The 19,329-nt window shown below is 38.1% G+C and overlaps 1 protein-coding gene across 1 annotated transcript in view; it reads left to right on the plus strand.

Moving 5' to 3' along the window:
- Positions 1-305: 305 nt before the first annotated feature.
- Positions 306-19,329, plus strand: part of CCDC146 (coiled-coil domain containing 146) — a 114,358-nt gene continuing 95,334 nt past the window's right edge. The window contains exons 1-2 of the mRNA XM_005862907.2: positions 306-685; positions 18,513-18,681. Of these exons, the coding sequence (XP_005862969.1) occupies positions 18,523-18,681 (159 nt within the window). The 5' untranslated portion in view covers positions 306-685; positions 18,513-18,522. The remainder of the gene's footprint in view (positions 686-18,512; positions 18,682-19,329) is intronic.

A 19,329-nucleotide genomic window follows, 5' to 3' on the forward strand; every position in this document is an offset into this window, starting at 1 on the left:
CCGGAGGCGGCCCAGCCCCCGGGCCCCAGCGGGGGCGAACATGGCGCGCCCCTCTCACGCTGTCTCAGATCACCTCAGCCACAGGCCGGTCGCACCCCCACCAGACGACTTGGTACTGTGCCGGCGCAAGTCCAAAGAGAGAAGTTTGGGGGGGACTTGCTTGGGGGGGAATTGCTGAAGCAGAGAAGCCTGCTCAGTGTGTCCGGGAATTGATGCCTCAGCGCCAAGTTGCAATTTCAAAGCAGTGCGTACCCTCCCGGACCCGGACTTCTCGGCTACCACCGCCCCTTTCGCAAAGGCAGATGGGAGAGGTAGTTCTAAAGGGAGCCAAACAGCAAGGGTTCGGGGTGCTCAGAAACTACATATCCCAGGAGGCAATGTGCAGGGTGGAAAGCGAGTGAGAGCAGGTGTTAGATTGTGCTCGGAGGCGCGTGTACTTTGCCTCAAAACCATTAGCCATTGGAGGGACGGAAAAATGGGTTACGTGGAAGTTCAGCTGGCCAATGGAAAGCGCGGAAGGGGCAAGGTGGGCAAGGCTGTGTGGTTTCCGTGGATACCGAGGACGCGACTTCTTTGGAGAGAGCGGAGCTTTAGAGTGAGCCTTGAAGGCCATAACCCACGGAGACACAGGAGCTTAAAGAAAGATCAGTACCAAGGGAAGGAGTGAGAAACTGCGAGTTTAAAGGTGAGAACTAGATGCAAACTAGGAGTACCCTCAGTGGGTGGTTAGGTCCAAACTTCACTAAACTGGAACGGGGTCTCTTGGGATGGAGAATCCCTTCAAAGGGATAAAAAGCCAGATTGGGACTCTTTGAGGGAACGTCCTCTTTGGCAGAATAAATTGGAATAGAGTTAGAGTCCTACCTCATTCTGACTCTAAGTGATCTTGGGCCAGTCATGGGATGTCTCTGTGTTTTAATTGCTCGCTTTTAAAATGAGGTCAATAATACCTTCCTTGACTTGCCTCAAAAGGTTTTTATAAGGGTCAAATGAAGATAATGGACAGGCCATTTCAACAATGTAAAGTACTGTATTTTTATTTTAGAGATAGCATTGACTCTTTAGTTACCAAGAAAAATCTGAGAGTTCAGGACTTGTGTTGACAGCAGCATTGATCTCTTGTCTACAAATAATCTTTGGTTTTAGGACTAAAATAAGATACAAAAAAAGAGAGTCAACGTAGTGCAATGGGAAGAACATGGGAGTGATTGTTTTCCTGGCTCTGCCCCTGTTTTATCTGTGTCACCTGGATCTGTTTCTTCAACCTTAAGATGAAGAGGGATTTGTACTGAATGGACTCTATGAGGTCTCTTTTACCTTTTATTATTCTGTGGGTAATTAAAAAGATGAAAAAGAATTTTTTCTCCTTTTCTGTTTATTTTTACTTTTCAGTGCCACTTCCTCCTCCTACAAATTATTCTCTAAGTTCTCAGCAAAGACACACTGCAAACAATGATGTTTAATATAATGCAAGTGTAGCCCTAACAGGTTTGACTCAGTGGATAGAGCGTCGGCCTGTGGACTCAGGGTCCCAGGTTCGATTCTGGTCAAGGGCATGTACCTTGGTTGCGGGCACATCCCCAGTAAGAGGTGTGCAGGAGGCAGCTGATCGATGTTTCTCTCTGATCGATGTTTCTAACTCTCTATCTCTCTCCCTTCCTCTCTGTAAAAAATCAATAATTATATATATATAATGCAAGTGTAGAAACTGGATGCCTTAAAGAAATTGACACCCTTGGCCAAGTGCAATAACCAGAATTACTGGGGGTTAGAGTGATAGATGTGGGCTAAATTCCTCATGATGTGAGCTAAAGCCTTTACAGGCCCAAGTCACAGGGTTCTTTGCTACCCATTACCTTTTTTAAATTTTAGTACTTTCTTAGTTATTCTTTCCTCCTTTCTATTCTAGTCCTTCCTCCTTCCTTATTCTTCCTCTTATGAAGGCTCACAATAGGTACTAGCTTTTAAGTTTACCAAGTTCCCACTGAAAACTGGTTATATTCTTGGCTTTTGTGTCATTTGGTCTGATCTTCAAACTGTCTTTTTTAATGAAAACCCATGAGAAAAACTTTGAAAAAGAACTCAAAAAAGGTGTTGGTTTAAACAAGTTGAAAATGCGTTCAAATTTGTTGTACATGTGCCTTATATTTATAGATTAAATAGGAATTTCTAATAGATCATTTTGTTTCTATGGTAATTTCTTTTCTGAGACAAACCAAGTAAATGGAATTGGCAGTTGACCCTTAATTGCCTATATGAGAAAATGATTATTTTATTATTTTGACGTAAATACAATAAAACTAAAGATAATTGAAAAATTACTTTTTGATCACATAAGTTTGAAAATGGAGAAAATTATTGATAATTAAGATTAATACAAGATATTAAAAAGTTATTGATACCTGGCCGGTGTGGCCTAGTTGGTTGGGATGTCATCTTGTACACCGAAGAGTGACAGGTTTGATTCCCAGTCAAGGCACATACCCAGGTTGAGGGTTCGGATCCCCAGTTGGGGAGCATACAGAAGGCAGCCAATCATTTCTCTCTCACATCGATGTTTCTCTCTCTGCCCCTCTCTCTCCATTCCTCTCTCTAAAAATCAATGGAAAAACATTGATTTAAAAAAATGTTATTGATACTTTAAAAAGTCTAATGATTTATATATCTGGCCGCATGTTAATAATGACTAATAAAAATACTACCTTCCATCTGTATGGCATTATAGTTTTCAGAGCATGTTCACATGTATCATCTCAGGGTAACCTCACAAAACATTGTGTTTAGCAGGGCAAGTATTATTATCCTCACATTAGAGATGAGAAAACAAATTCAGAAAGTTTAAGATTAAACAGTTAAAGGGTCTGGCCCTTTTACCACTTTATCAAAAGATTCTATCTTCTTGACACCTTTGGAAAAAAATATTCGTCAAATGAGTGGAGAATCATATATAAATGTCCCCTCTTATTTTGAATTTACTTGTAAGATATTTTTACATCTTCAATTTTTAAAAAGCTGTTCCTGTGGTCATGAACATATACTACTGGTGGGAATGTAAGTTATTACAACATTTCTAGGGGCCAGTTTAGCATTATACATAAAGCACTTTAAAATATGTGTATTTGTGACCTAGATATTGGGCTTTTTGGAATGTAATGTAAGCATAAAGTTAGGGATATTAAAAAAACTTATGTTCAAGGAATTTTGTTTTGCTGGGTTATTTATGGTAGTAAAGAGTTGAAGCAACTTAAATGTTCAAAAATAGGAGGGTGTTACAGAAATGAGTATATATCTGGAATACTATGCAATAATTTAAAATTATATTTTGAAGAATATTCAAAGATATGGCAGTTTTTCCATAATATAATTGTAAAGGGAAATTCTACAGTTTTGCTTCTGTGAGTGTCCCCTTTACCCTCACACTACTCCCACACTCACAACACTTCACTTCTGACGTTCTGGTAACCAAATGTGTGAGGCTTCTCCCCATAACAAGCCATTCTCTGTGACACCAGCTGGGTGTCGTACAATTAACTCAACTGTGAGACTACCTACCTGGAGATGATGTCAAATTCCACAGGTTAAGGGCTCAGTCCCACAAGACTGCTTGCACCCACTTCAGATGCCAATCACAAATTGTAGGTCCCTTGGTTACCCACAACTTCTGTCTGATTTGGCTACAAATTGGAGATTCCCATGACCTTCCCCTCAAGTTAGATTAATTTGCTAGAATGGTTCACAGAACTCAGAGAAATATTTAACTTACATTTACCAGTTGATTAGGGGATATGATAAAGGATACAGATAAACAGCCAAAATGAACAGATATTTAGTGCTAGGTCTAGGATTGTCCTGAGAGCAGGGATTTCTATTCCTGTGGAAATGGGGTGCATTACCCTCTTGGTGAGGATATGATCCCTGTAGAAATGGGGTGCATCACCCTCTTGGTGTGTATATGGTCTCTGTAGAGATGGGGCACCTCACCCTCTTGGTATGGATTGGTATGGAACACCAAGCAGGTGATGCACCCCATCCTCACAGGGATAGAAGAAGCTTCTGCCCTCAGTAATATTAAGTGAAAAGGGTAGCATACCAAGTTGTATGTCTAATATGATCCCAATTTTGTAATAATAATAATGATGGTATTTTAACATAAAATTCTATTTAAAAATATATTCCATAGAAACAATTCCAAAAGAAAATACACAACTTGATAACAATTGTTATCTCTAAGTAGTGAGATAATGAATTATTTCTTCATTTTTGTGTGTGTGTATTTTCAGTAGGAAACATATTACATTTTTAATTTAAAATATTTAACTAATTTCTTAGTATATATTGCTTCCTAAAAGTGACTCAATATGTAAATGCCCATGAATATTTTACTTTATTTAATAATTTATATTCAGTAAATGAACAGCAGAGGGCATGAGAGAATTTTCAGAAAAATGTAACCTAAACAAGGATTATGGAATTCAGTTTCAAGTGAGGGAAGCCCTAGGAATTTGCTAACTTTCTTAATTATAAACTTGAAAGATAAATGTATCTAATGACTTTTTTTGAAATCTTAATAAACTCAATAATCTGAACTACTACCTAACAGTACTAAGAAGTATTTAATGAATAGGTAGGTAGTCCCTATTTGAAATTTGCATGTTATTTGTATCCATGCAGAGATGTACAGGAAAAACTTTGTTACTTAATGTAGTCAAATTTTCCCACTTTAAATACCTTGAAAAGTTACCTAGGTTATAAATATCTCAGGAAGATTCTTGAGGTAGAGGGATGTAGTACTTTATACATTAAAGCAACGTGTGTGTGTGTGTGTGTGTGTGTGTAAGATAGTATTTATTGCACCCTGGCCAAGTGGTTCAGTTAGTTGGAATGTCATTCATACACCAAAAGATAGTCAATTCACAGTCAGGGCACATACCTAGGTTTCAGGTTTGATCCTTGGTTGAGGCAACCAATGAATGTTTCTCTCTGTCTCTCACTCTCCCCCCCCCACCCCCTTCTTCTCTTTCTTAAAAAAAAAAAATCAATAAAATAAAAAATCATCCAGTGATGATTTTTTTGAAAGATAGTATTTATTGCAACCACAGTGTTGCAATAAATTTAAAAGCTTCCTTCAGACTAGAGTTCTTGTAGTGCTAATGTTTCATTCAATTTCTACAAGGTAGCAATAGTGTTTCAACCAATCACAGTAATAACATTGATATATCCTTCAAGTAGAAATTGCATTTATATTCTACATATGTTGAGGCTATGTTGTTAGATATGTATAGATTCATAATTATTATTGTTTCCTGATTACATTTTTTGTCATTAAATAATGACCTTCTTTATCTCTAGTATTGTGTTCTGTCTTGATGTATATTATCATCTAATAATACTCTCATTCTTTTATTTCAAACCTGTGACATTACATTTGGAACTTGTCCCCTATAAACAGAATAAAACTTGATATTTTAAAGTCAATTTGAGACTCTGTCTCAGCAGGTAAATTTAATCCATTTACATTTTTGTAATTAATTTTACATTTATTTTCAGACAACATGATCATATAAGGAGAAAATTCTAAGGAATATTATACAAGCTACTGAATTAATAAAAAGGTTTCACAATGTTACAAGATACCAGGTCAATAACAAAAGTCAACTTTATTTTGAAGGACTTATAATGGTATTTGGAAATTGAAATTTAAAAACAATACCATTTACAATAACATATAAAATGTGAATACACAGGGATAAATTGAATAAAATATATACAAGACCCGTTTTCTGAAAATCATAAAACATTGCTGACAGAAATTGAAGAAGACCTAAGTTAGTGGGGAGAAATACCCTATGCAAGGAAAACAAGACTCAATATTAAGATGGCATGGCACCCCACACTGATATATTAATTCATTGCTCAGTCAAAATTCCAACAGGAGCCCAATAGAGACACAGGGCCAAAATAAAAAATTTCATTTGCAGCCACTCACCCTGGGCTCTGGCGGAGGGAGGGCAAAGGGGACTAGAGTCACATGAAGAGACACTGGGGTGTGTGGCTCTGGGGATAGAGCTGAAGGGACAGCTGCCAAGATTCCAATGCTGAGTCCCTCTCCCACACCACAGACACTATCTCTTTGGATGGAGCACTCCCCTCCTTACGGCATCAGCCTGGGGGAACGAAATAGCCCCACTCTCTGGACTCCCTGTCACCCCACCCTGTGGAGCTGGTGCTCTTTTGAGGAATTAGCTGCCTGTGCCAGGATGTAGAGATCCAGGCAGACTCAGGGGTGTCAGTGACTGAGTTGTGTGGCTTTGGGACAGGGGCCATTACTGCCATTTTCCCTTGAACCTGACTCGCGCCACCCCCTCACTGGAGCTATGCTAGCCCTACTTAACAGGGTCCCGGCAGCCCCATCCTACTGATTCCTGGTGGCTCTGCCCGGCCAAGGTCTGGGCAGAATCCAAGACAGGCTGAGCTGTGTGGCTCTGGAGCAGGGGCAAAAAAAGTTCCAGTTGGGAAAGGAGGCACATGATCCCTCTGATGTTCTTGTATATCCCAGTTCCACTCTCACTTTCTGAGCCTGGTCCTGGGTGGACAGGTAACCTCAGGGCTCATGTCAACTTGTTTTCTCACCAATTCTCCTGGTTCCCCAACTCAGAGAAAGGTGTTTTTTTTTTTTACTTATTTTTATTTATTATTTCATCTTCCAGTGTAAAATGGGTAGATTGGCTTGGTAAATATTCTTGTAACCTTATCATCAATGTAAGAATCTTTGCCTTTAGAGCAGCGGTTCTCAACCTGTGGGTCGCGACCCCTTTGGCGGTCGAACGACCCTTTCACAGGGGTCGCCTAAGACCATCCTGCATATCAGATATTTACATTACGATTCATAACAGTAGCAACATTACAGTTATGAAATAGCAACGAAAATAATTTTATGGTTGGGTCACAGCATGAGGAACTGTATTTAAAGGGCCAGAAGGGTGAGAACCACTGCTTTAGAGGAAGGAAAGAAATTGAGTAAGGGAAGCTGCCCAGGCAGAGGAAGACTAAGGTGGAGATCTGCCTAGGGCCCGGGGAAGCCTGAGAACAGGAAATGCTTATGCAATGAGTAGAGAAGACTATGAAATTTCCAGACATGAGAGAGGGGAACTTTGGCTGCTTTAATTCATTATCTGAAGCTGGCTCTGCCCATCCTTGGATTTGACACATGTTATTTTAAGTACTTTAAAAAATACTGTGTTTCTTCCTTTCTCCCTCTCCAGCACCGGGTGTCCTAGAGACTTTCTTATCCTAGATTTATACATCTCACAGTGGGATTTGAAGATTGAGTTTACCAGGACTCTCACACCAAATCCTAAGGAGTGCTCTGGGACAAATTCCTGATGCAGAGAACTCGGGTCACCTTTTCCAGATTCCCAAACTGACCTCTACTTCTTTGTTCCCTATCAAAATAAAGAATTTTAGGCATATTATATGTGAAAGCAAGAGAACCGGGCAGTGTTGTTAGGGAGCTAACATTTATTGAGGACCACGGGCTGGGCTCTGGCCGGAGACTTCACATGCATTGTCCCACTTAATCTTCACAACTTTTCAATCATCTTGTATTTAAGGAAACAGCCACTTTGAGGTTGTATATCTTGCCCGAAGTCACACAGGAAAGAGAGGAATGAAATTCAAGCCTGAATTGATGAACTTCAAAATAGTTATTTCATTTATCTCACGCTCTCATCCTAGTAGACTAAGTTAAAACTTCTATTAACGGTCTTAGATGAAGTAATATGAGAAGAAGGAGGAAGAGGAGAGGGAGGGAAGGAAAGAAGGAACCTGGGCTGTTGCAGATTAAAGCAGTGATAACCCATATTTCGTGAAAATTCTTTGCTAAGAAAACAAACCCATCTAGACGCACAGTTTTTACTAACTAGGGTATGAAAGAGTAGGTTTGCAAGGCTCTGTGTATCCTAATTAGGGAGGATACATAGTCTATTACGGAAATTTTATAAATGTGCTTTCTAGTATAATTTTTTAAAGATTCAAGCAAAGACAGTGGAATTTGAAAGACATGCACATTTTTGTAACAGCGGTAAGGAATAGTCTGCCCTGTGAGGATTCTAGATTACATGCAAACATGATGTAGAATCTCTCCTTTATAGACCTCTGGGAGACTCTCAGCTTCAGAGCTGCTTGGGCATTCCAAGCCTCCCACAGGATTTGGAACTCAATTTCTGCTCACTCCTGAGTTATTTGGAAACTATTACGGGAAGTGATAGGGCCTCTTATGCCCCCTTTGAATTTCTGAAGCCTGCATAGACTTGCAGAATGACTATTAAGTTATTGCAGATATGAAACCAGTGTTTCTTGCCACAGTTTTGCGAAGGCTTTCCTTTGTTTGTAACTATAGCAACAAGTTCTTGTAGCCCATTGTTTTTGCACAGCTCAGTCTTATCACCTCATGTACTGCCTAATTACTGCTCTATAATAATTACTTTGTCTTTAATTGGTTTACACAGTGTTGTCCTGCTCTTTGCTAAAGGGGTCCTAGTTTTATATCTTTGCGGAGTCAGAAGTTAAATGCCATCAGCCTGCCTGTATTCCTGACTCTGCTTTCCATGACTGGAGACCAAGAGGAAAGGGCTTTGCTAAGGCCGTGGTAAGAGTCCTGTTCAGGGTGCTAGAAAAGGGTGAGGAATTTGGAGCCAGTGGATGTGAGTTTGAGTAAATACTGCCATTTATAGTCGTGAGATCTTGGGCACATTATTTATATTCTCTGACCTTCAATTTTCTCCTCTATAAAATCAACATAATTAATTCTTCTGGGACATGGTGTTGTAAGGATTGAGTGAAATAATGTGAGGGAAAGCGTTGTTTGAATTGTGAAGAGCTATGCAAGTGTTGTTATCAGGTGCAGGGGTGAGCAACCACTAGACGGGAGTTTCTGCATGCTAATCAGGAGGATATGTTAAAGACAAAAATCGTGTCTGTTTCTATGATAGTTCTTTCATATGGACAGTGTTCCCCATCATGACCCTATATGTTACACCCACTCAAAAATAAATAATATAGAGCCCCTTTGGGCTGTGTAGATTTCTGAGAAGAAAGGGGAAAATACAAGAAGGTCTATGTTGGGGGTGGGGTGAGAGTAGGCAAAGGGTTGCAGAGGGAGGGAGACATGAGTTGAGAAGAGGCCTAACTCTTTCAGCATCCTTTCATCCCAGACAGGGAGCTATTACTTCATCTAAGACAGTTATTAGAGTTCTCCACGATCATGGGCAATTATATAATTTAATTGTCCAATACTGTGAACATTTACTTTAAAGCCTAGTTACGGAGCTTACTTGCAAGAGTTTTGTTTTCTTTAATGGGTATGTATATATTTTTAATTAAATGTAGTCCAAACCACATGGTTACTTTGACACTTCAATTATGAGGCAAATTTATTTGCACATATTTACTGCAATAGTTTTATTTTTTTTCTGTGCCAGAATGGTTTTTTTGTGGGGATTTTTTTTTTTGAGAGGGGTTTTTCTTTCTTTCTTTTTTTTTAAACAGAAGGAAGTTGTGGTTTGATTTGTTGAGTCTTTGAATCACAAAGTTTTCTACCTACTTTCTTTTTTCCTAAATATTTTTTTTTCAATTACAGTTGACATTCAGTATTATATTAGCTTTAGGTGTACATCATAGTGGTTAGACATTTATGTAGCTCACAAAGTGATCCCCCTCTAAGTCTTGCACCCACTTAACCCCACGTACGATATAGTTATTAAAATATTATTGACTATCTCCTCTAATCTGTACTTTATATCCTAGTGGCTATTTTGTAACTGCTAATTTATACTTCTTAATCCCTTCACCTTTTTCATCCAGGTCTCTAACCCCCTTCCCATCTGGCAACAATCAGTTTGTTCTATCTATCTGTGAGTTTGTTTCTGTCTTATTTGTTCATTTGTTTTTTAGATTCTACATATAAGTGAAATCACATGGTATTTGTATTTATCTGTCCAATCTATTTCACTTAGCACAATATCCTCTTGGTCCAACCATGTTGTCACAAATGGTGATACTCTATTCTTTTTATGGCTGAGTAATATTTCTTTGCATATATGTACCACTTCTTTATCCATTTATCTTTTGATGTGAGCATTTAATCCATTTACATTTAAAGTAATTATTAATAGGTATGTAGACATTGCCATTTTATTAATTGTTTTTTGCTTGTTTATGTAGTTCTCCATTCCTTTTTTATTCTCTTGCTCTCTTATATGTTGATGACTTTCCCTAGTGTTGTGTTTAGGTTCCTTTCTCTTCATTTTTTTTATATCACTTGTAGATTTTCAGTTTGTGCTTCATATATACCAAGTTATGTTTATAGCAGTCTATTTTAAGTTGAGGGTCACTTAAGTTTAAACACATTCTACAATCACTACCATTTTTACTCACCACCCCCCCACACACACACACATTTATGTTTTTTGTCATTATTTTTTACTTTTGTGTGTGTGTATCCCTTAATTTACTATTGTAATTAACATGATCTTCCTACTTTTGCCTTTTAACCTTTGTAATAGTCTTAGTGTTGGTTGATTTACTCACTGCTTTTATTATGTTTGCATTTGTCAATGAGAATTTCTTTGAAATATTTTCTTATTCATATTTTTTATTTTTCCCTTTCTTCTTAAAGAAGTGCCTTTAATATTTCTTGTGATACTAGTTTGGTGGTGATGAACTCCTTTAGCTTTTTCTTGTCTGGGAAACGCTTTACTTTTCTCCTTTAATTTTAAACAATAGCCTTGCTGGGTAGAGTAATCTTGGATATATAGGTCCTTGCTTTTCATCACTTTGAATATTTTTGTGCCAATCCCTCTGGCCTGCAAAGTTTCTGGTAAGAAATAAACTGATAGTCTTATGGGAGCTCCCTTGTAAATAACTGCTTTTCTCATGCTGTTTGTAAAATTCTTTTTGTCTTTAATCTTTGGCATTTTAGTTATGATGTGTCTTGGTGTAGGCCTCTTTGGGTTCATCTTATTTGGGACTTTCTGAGCTTCCTGGACTTGTTTAACTATTTCCTTCACCAAGTTAGGGAAGTATTCAGTTATTATTTCTTCAAATAGGTTCTCAATCCCTTGCTCTCTTCTCTTTCTGCTACCCCTGTGCTGCAAGTGTTGTTACACTTACTGTTGTCCCAGAGATCCACACTATCCTCATTTTTTTGGATTTTTTTCTTTTTCCTGTTTCTGTTGAGTGTTTTCCACTTTCTTGTCTACCAAATCACCTATTTGATCCTCTGTTTCATCTCATCAACTACTGAGCCTATCTAATGTGTTCTTCATTTCAGTTATTGTATTCATTTCTGACTGGTTCTTTTCTGTGGTCTCTATCTCCTTTTTTATTTTTTTCTATCTCTTTGTTGAAGTTCTCACTGATATTATCTATGCTTCCCTTAAGTTCATTGCGTGTCATTACAACCAGTGTTTTAAACTGCATCTGGTAAATTGTTTGCCTCAATTTTGTTTAGTTTTTGTTGTTGTTTTGTTTTGTTGTTTTTTTTTAGTTTTATCCTGTTCTTTCATTTGGAATATGTTTCTTCGTTTCATCACTTTGGCCGCCTTTTTGTGTTTGTTTCTATGTATTAGACCTGCTACTTCTCCCAGTCTTGTCAGAGTGGAATTATGTAGTAAGTCCTGTGGGGCCCAGTGGCTCAATCTCCATGTTCACTTGAGCCAGATGCTCCAGGGGTGTCCCCTTGTGTGGATTGTGTGTGCTCTGCTATTGATTGCTGTTGGCATATCAGGCTAATTGACTGTGAGGGCTGTCTGTGACTACAGTAGGCAAGCTGTTATGTGGGAGCTGACCCCATGGAGCAGGATTTGCTTTAGTGGGGCTCTGGTGCCTGCTGAGTTGGGTGTGTCATTTGTGGTCCTAATTGGGTCGTGCTCTGGTATGGTTTGAAGCCATCCCCCAGATGTGTTGGACTGGGGCTGCTTGGGAGGGGCTCTAGCGCAGGCCAAGCTCAGCCGCTGCTCATGTCTGGCCTGAGGCCATCTGTACGAGCAAGCTACAAAGTGATCTTCGGTTGGTAGCTGACTATGCTGGGTTTAGTGGCATCTGGGAGCGGTTATGCTGAGAACCAAGTCTGGCTGCCACTAGTGCCAGGCTCAGGATGCTTAGCAAAGAGGTACAGGGCACACTGAGGCCAGCCACTGCTCATTTGGGACTTGTGGACCTTGGAGAGATTTTAGGAAGGTGGGGGAAAGTTTCACCAAAAGAACAGTGGCACCTGCAAGCACTTTAATTCTTCCAGCCCTTACCTGAAAGCCAGACAATTCTATTCCTTCCCATATGCCCCTGCTGTCCATTTGCTGGAGCTTAGTGGGAGTGTTAGTGAGTGAGTCTGTGTGTGGGCACTTTAAGAGGATTCCTGGGTCTCCAGCAGCCCTCTGTCTCACCCAGTCAGAATCCCAACTGATTTTCATAGCCAGATGTTGTCGGAAATCCTCTTCCTGGCACTGGTGGTCCGGGCCGGGGAGCCTCATGTGGAACTGGAACCCCTCACTCCTCTTGGGGGACCTCCACAGCTGAGCTATCCTTTCCTATTCTTAACCGCTACACGCAATCTGGGGCCATCTCCTTCTGTGTCTCCACCCCTCCTACCAGTCTCAATGTGGCTTCTTATATCCTTAGTTATACAAGTTTTGTTCCAATGGTTTTCGGGTGGTTCTTTGAGATGGTTGTTCTATAATTTAGTTGTAATTTTGAGGCGGTCATGGGAGGAGGTGAGCACAACATTTATCTACTTTGTCATCTTGAGCAGAAATCTCAACCCCAGATATTTTAAAACATGACCTGAAACTGTACTTATTTATGCTTTTAAAAAAATGCTTCAGGTCTAATCTTGTCTAGATATAGTAATAATGGGTATTACATAATAGGACATAGAATAAAAGATCTAGACAGGAATAAGTGCAATAATTATATATGTGACATTTAGAATTGCCAAGTTGATACTATCTGATGATTTTTGTTGTTGTTGGATTAAGTGGATCTGAGGTAACTATAGTCTGTGTATCTAATTGGCTACCCAATATTGTAAACCTCTCATGGACCAGAGGCCTTTCAGAAAAGGCCTTTAATGTATATTTTAACATTATGTCCAAAAATGAATATATATGTATGTGTGTGTGTTTGTGTGTGTGTGTATGTGTGTGTATGTATATATATTCACAGATATACAGGGACAGGATTGAGAGGAACTTGTCACACAAATTTAAATATACCACAATTTTTGTAGCCCTCTTTTGATCTATCTATGTTGTTTTTTTAATCATCACCTGAGGATATGTTTTTATTGATTTCAGAGAGAGAGAAAATAGATGTGAGAGAGAAACATCAATCAGTTGCCTCCCGCATGCCCAGACCAGGGATTGAACCCACAATCAAGTAAGTATGAATGAAACCTACAACCTTTTTTCATATATGGGACAATGCTGCAACCAACTGAGCCACCCAGCCAGGGCAACATATCTAAGCTTTTTAAATAAAAATAGGGAACTGAAACAACAACAAAATACCAGTGTCCCAGACTTCTCCCTTCCTCCAAGAGGTCTGGCTTTGAATGACATAGAAACGGTCATATAACCAACCTATAGCAATGGGCAGCTGGGAAAAGGAGGATGTGATCGTGTTTCCAGGGCAGTTAGAAGAGCTAAATTATGAGAAAGAATGCTCAGGTTCTATGTGAGACTAGTCAGGTTCGTGTTTGACTTTACATTATCTCCTGCTTTTCTAAAATGAGCAAAACTTGTGCTTGTTTCGTGACAAGTCATATCGAAAGATAGAGTGGTTTCCTGCTACATCTTTCTTGAAGCAAGCATTGCCATTTTACCTTAAAAAGGCCACATCATTTGTGTGCCCTGCCCCATGCCCTGATGATGGGTATCTGGGTCTTACATGTGCTCCTTGTAACTATCAAGAAAAATTTCCTTAAGAGTTCAAAATCAAAACAAAATGATGAGTCTCCTCTTCAGATTTAGAGAAGAGGAAGTAGTGGTGTATTTTACAAAACAAGTCATAGCCTGCAATGTTCATTGCTTCATATTTCTTTGTGAAGCTTCCTATTTGGCTTTACAGCGGTTTTTAACCCCGAGATGAAGTTTGCGTAATAGAGGGTTCAATGTTCTTCTGTAGTAGACTAAGGCTTTATTTTACCTTCCTTTCTCCTTCACTGGCCTTTTGCTTTTCTCTGTCAATGCTCAGTACATGCACTCTTCCTTTTAGAAAGCCTCATAGAACCATATCCTCTCTTCTTTGAACTCCTATTTCACAGACAGACTGCCTTTCCTTGGACTCTCATCATCTAACCTTCCTATCAGGGCTGCTTCCACTGTAGAACTTGCTATGCAAATGGTACGCACTGGAGGTGTGCAGTACACAGCAACCCTACTTCTCTGGTCCAAGCTTTTATAGAACCTATTTCAGTTATATATATTTATTCCCCAAAAATGTATACACACACTTAGAATAAGTATAAAGGCAGTGTTTATTCAAAGACATTTCATTTTTAAAATTGAACTATCAGCTGTTAAAGTGTGTATACACCCTATATATATATCTACATATTTTTGTGATTCCTTGATTAATTTCTGTCTTGCCCACCAGTCTGTGAGCCCCCTTGAGGTCAGGGATCTTGTCTGGTTTTGCTCACCACTGAATCTGTCTCCTACCCATAGTGCAGTGGCTGGTACACAGCCTCTAAATTGTCCTCTTGCCTCCAAATTCATATCCTTTCCAAACCATTCTTCTCACTGTCACCAACATCTTTACAAACTCAGATAACTCCTTTCTAAAAAAAAAAAAATGTATTGCTTCCAATACCTATAGATTAAAATCTAAATTCCAGGCTACAAGCAAAACCTAGGTGTAGGTTTTTAAGCCTTGTCTACCTTCCCGAGAATGTTGCTTTTTATTCAGGCTTATTTTACACTAGAGGCCCAGTGTACAAATTCGTGCACCGATGGAGCTGGCCGGGGAGAGGGGCCGTGGGCAGTTGGCGGGCCGACCCCACCCCCTGGTCAAACTCCCTTTCAAATTCCCAGTCGAGGGGACAATTTGCATATTAGCTTTTTATTATATAGAATTACCTTGTCTGAAACAGAGCTAGTTATTTCCCTACCTTGTTTCCTCTTTAGATTGTAAATCAATTGCATCTTTGTAAACTCTCAGTCCTCATAAAATTCAATTAATAGTTTAATTGGCTTATTATGGAGCTATCTCAGAATTACCATACTTGATAGCTATGTAGTTCTTCCTACACAAATTTAAGATGTTTTATAAATATTCTCTTGTTTATATCACAGTAGACTAAGAATATATTTTATTCTATTGTTTCATTTACAGCTGTCAATCGTATTGCCTACAGCATGGTAATAGTAATACAATGGGCTTTGCAATCCTATATTAGTGAAACCTTGAATATTTGTTTTATCTATTAAACTTTGGTATCTATTTCAGCCCTTTGCATCCTATATTTAATTAGATTAATTAGTGTTTTAGGTTTTAACCAATTATACTTTATATTTGCCTCTATTGTATTTCTTTTCTAAGGGTTAGTTTGATAATGTCTATCAGAACTCGGTCATAGTGTCTTTTAGTTGCTTCCCTATGTAAAATAAAAGTTTTACCTGTTTTAAAATGTTTAGAATGTTTTGAGATAATAGAAAATTAAAATTTCAGCAGAATGAGGATTTGCACAAATTCAATGTAATATCTGTCTTTTGTTGCCTAGGTAAGTTGTATCGTATTTTAAGGTGCAGTGATTTAAGAAGGTTACCTTAACTTCAGTTTTCAAAGTTAATGCCATCTTGATTCCAAAGATTCTAAGAGCCTTTTAAAAATATTTAAAAATAAATAGATGAACTATACTTTGCAAAACTATAATAGCAGAAAACTGGAAACATTCCATATGGTTATAAATTGGGAGTTGTTTAAATAACTTGTGGTGCATCTATGCAAAGGAGTGCTATGCAGGTGTGAAATAGAGTAAGGACTATCTCTGTATATTATTATGGAGTTCTTCCGGATATATTATATCTATGTACCTAGGTTTTGCTTCAAAATAATGAGAGTAGAGAGGAGAAGTAGAAGGGTTTAGATAAAACAAAATTGCTTATGAATTGTTATTTGTTGAAGCTGGTTGATGAGTACATGAGGATTCATTATACTATTCTGCAGCTTTTGTTTATATTTGAAACATTTCTTAAAGGAAAAGCTAAAAAATAACAGGCACGGTCTAACATTCTGAAGGAAATATATTTCTGGGATAGTCATTATGTAATTGAATATACAGATTTTAGCATATTAAACACAAACAAATCTAGATATATAATCAGTTTTCCTCTCCCTGAAGATTTAGACAATAAACTGTAATTACTTACCAAATGTAAAGTGTTGTGATTCCACCTTAATAATAAGTTCTTTTTAAAAACTGCTTTATGTCATTGAAAAAAATATATGTGTGTTAAAAGAGGGAAAGTCCAAGTGATATCAATATCTATTAATATCACATTAAGACAATCTGACATTTAGTGCCTTCTGATAGAAGTATGTGCTGCCACCTATGTCGTATTTTTGTAGTGGGCAGAGGAAAACAAGTGCATGTGTAAGTTATAGCTTTGGCAGAAAATCAGAAATAGAGAATGGAAGCTAGCAGTCCAGAGGCATTATCACATTTAATCTGCACATGTCAGTGATTTTCAACTGGTGTGTCACAAGAATTTTTAAAATATGCAGTATTTGACTATTTAGTCAGGGACACTGACCTCTCTTCCCTTAAATAGTCAAATTTTAAAAAAATGGCAACAGTCAACATAACAATAGCCATCTGGTGTGAATGAATCAAAAGTATACCTTTTTTGTTGTTTGTTAGATCGACAAAAAATATAATATACTTTCTGGTGTGCCTCAGAATTTTAGTAATTAGTGTATGTGTGCCAAAGATAAAAAAGGTTGAAAATTGCTGGCATATATTCTTTATGAAGCAGAAAAATTAGTTACAAGATGAAAAAGGTTGAAAATCACTGGCATATATTCTTTATGAAGCAGAAAAATTAGTTACTGTTACTCCCATTTTAGAAAGAAAGAAAGAAAGAGCCATAATGAATAAATGACATGCCTGTGGCCACTTGGTAAATAAAGGAACCAGAGCCTACTTGCATTCTCAATTCATATTAGAGAATATGCTTTCCATATTAAAAGAATGGAGATTCCTATGACCACGGAGCAGCTAATCTGATAAGATGGACATGAGAGATGATATGTGTTCAACAGAAGATCCAGACCTTAAAGTTATGACAGTTGGTTAAATATATGGTGACAGATGGAGACTACTAGGCTTTGGATGGTGAGCACACAATGCAATATACAGATGATATAGTATTGTACACTTGAAACTTACATAATGCTATTAACCAATGTCAGCCCCCAAATTTAATTTTTTTTAAAGAAAAAATTCTGACAGTTGGAATTATCTTCTTTAGCAAGAGAAGAGTACAGGTATACTCTCCCTTTGCATGTAAAGTCATATATTTCAGAGATGGAAAGAGCAGATGATTAACTTGACATTCTCTTGTGCAATGGAGGCCTCTTATCAGCTCTCTCTTGGAAGGACAGCCGTCCCAATGCCACCAAAGTGGGCCAATAAAGACCTTGCAGGCCAAGACAGGGGTCCTTTTAGAAACTGCTCTGAGTCCACTTGAATACATGAGCAAATCAATGGCCAGTACACAGAGCTGACTTCATAGGTGTGTGACCTGTGCAGTCATATATGACCTGCTCTTAGAAGGGTCTTGCATTTACTTTCATGCTCTGGTGTCACCATCTTGATATTTGAATGATTTTATTTTTGAGCTTATGCTTTGTAAGTGAAGTCTGATAGGACAATTGAACATGCACATGAGCAGCAGAGGTAGGCCAGGTGGCAGTGCACACAAGCATAGGCTCGAGCTGTGGCCATAGCAGGCAGTGTGGGTGCTGAGCATTTAGCCTGGTGGCCTGGTGTTCGGGTGCATGCCTTAGGTAGTATAGGGCATCCCAGGGTGTTGGTTTTACTTTTCCATAAACTTTGAATAAACTTTGTGTTGTATTTTAAGGACGAAGGCTTATTTATTTACCCAATCAATGAATAGTAATTGAATGCCTACAACAATGCTCGGTAAACAAAATTAGGTTTCTGCCCTCATGAAGCTTACATTCTAGTTACATGTATTTTTTTCCAGTTGATGCAACAATAATCTACTTTTTAAAATTAGAATTATTGATTTGAGTGTAACAATGAAGAGTATCTTTATAACAAACAGGCTTTTATAATAACATGATTATAATAGCTAACTTTCCTGATTTATATAGTTCCATTGGAGAATAGCTTAAACCAGTTGAGTTTTGCTTGCTTTTATTATTTTCCATTAATTTTACTTTATAAGTGAAGACATCCCTAAATAGCTGAATATGAAATAATTTTGTTTTAGAATTGTGAAAATGGGAGACCGTACCACAGACACAGAACAAGAAAAGAAGAAGGAAAAAGAGAAAAAGGATGGAAATGTTCCTGTTCATACATTAGTGCCCACAATTAACATCCGAGATGAGCGGATTGTTGATTTATCTACAACTCCAGCTTTCATTTGTCTGCATGAGGTATATTTATTTCTTTTTATATATTACCATAGTAAGACCTGAACATCTACCTCAAAAGTCAGAGGAAGCTAATATCATTATCAAAATAATATATTACAAATAACCTGTAGGAAATATGTACAGTTTGAAGCACTTTAGAATAATATAATAGTTTCTACCTTCTCTTGAAGAGCTTGTCATATAATCCTGGAGTAATGCAGTAGTGTAGGTTCTGATACTTTTATAACATAATAAATATTTGCATATATGCAGCCAGTTAAGTACATTGTAAAGGTTGGTAAATGAAGTAAAAGAGATTTATTTCATTATTGATATACTACATTTACTTCCATAAAATGAAGATAAAAGATCTATAATAATACAAAGAATACATGTTTACCTAACTAAGTATAGTTACGGTAACAGAGTACTGAAACCTAATGTTTCCTTCAGCAGAGAAGCAAAAAGTGGAATATTCTATACTAGTGGCCCGGTGCACGATATTCTTGCACGGGGGGTGTCCCTCAGCCCGGTCTGCACCCTCTCCAATCTGGACCCCTCGGGGGATGTCCAACTACCGGCAGTCGGACATCCCTCTCACAATCCGGGATTGCTGGTTCCTAATCGCTCACCTGTCTGCCTGCTTGATCGCCCCTAACCACTCTGCCT

The sequence above is a fragment of the Myotis brandtii genome, unplaced genomic scaffold (genome assembly GCF_000412655.1).
Source record: "Myotis brandtii unplaced genomic scaffold, ASM41265v1 scaffold17, whole genome shotgun sequence".
Lineage (NCBI taxonomy): Eukaryota > Metazoa > Chordata > Mammalia > Chiroptera > Vespertilionidae > Myotis > Myotis brandtii.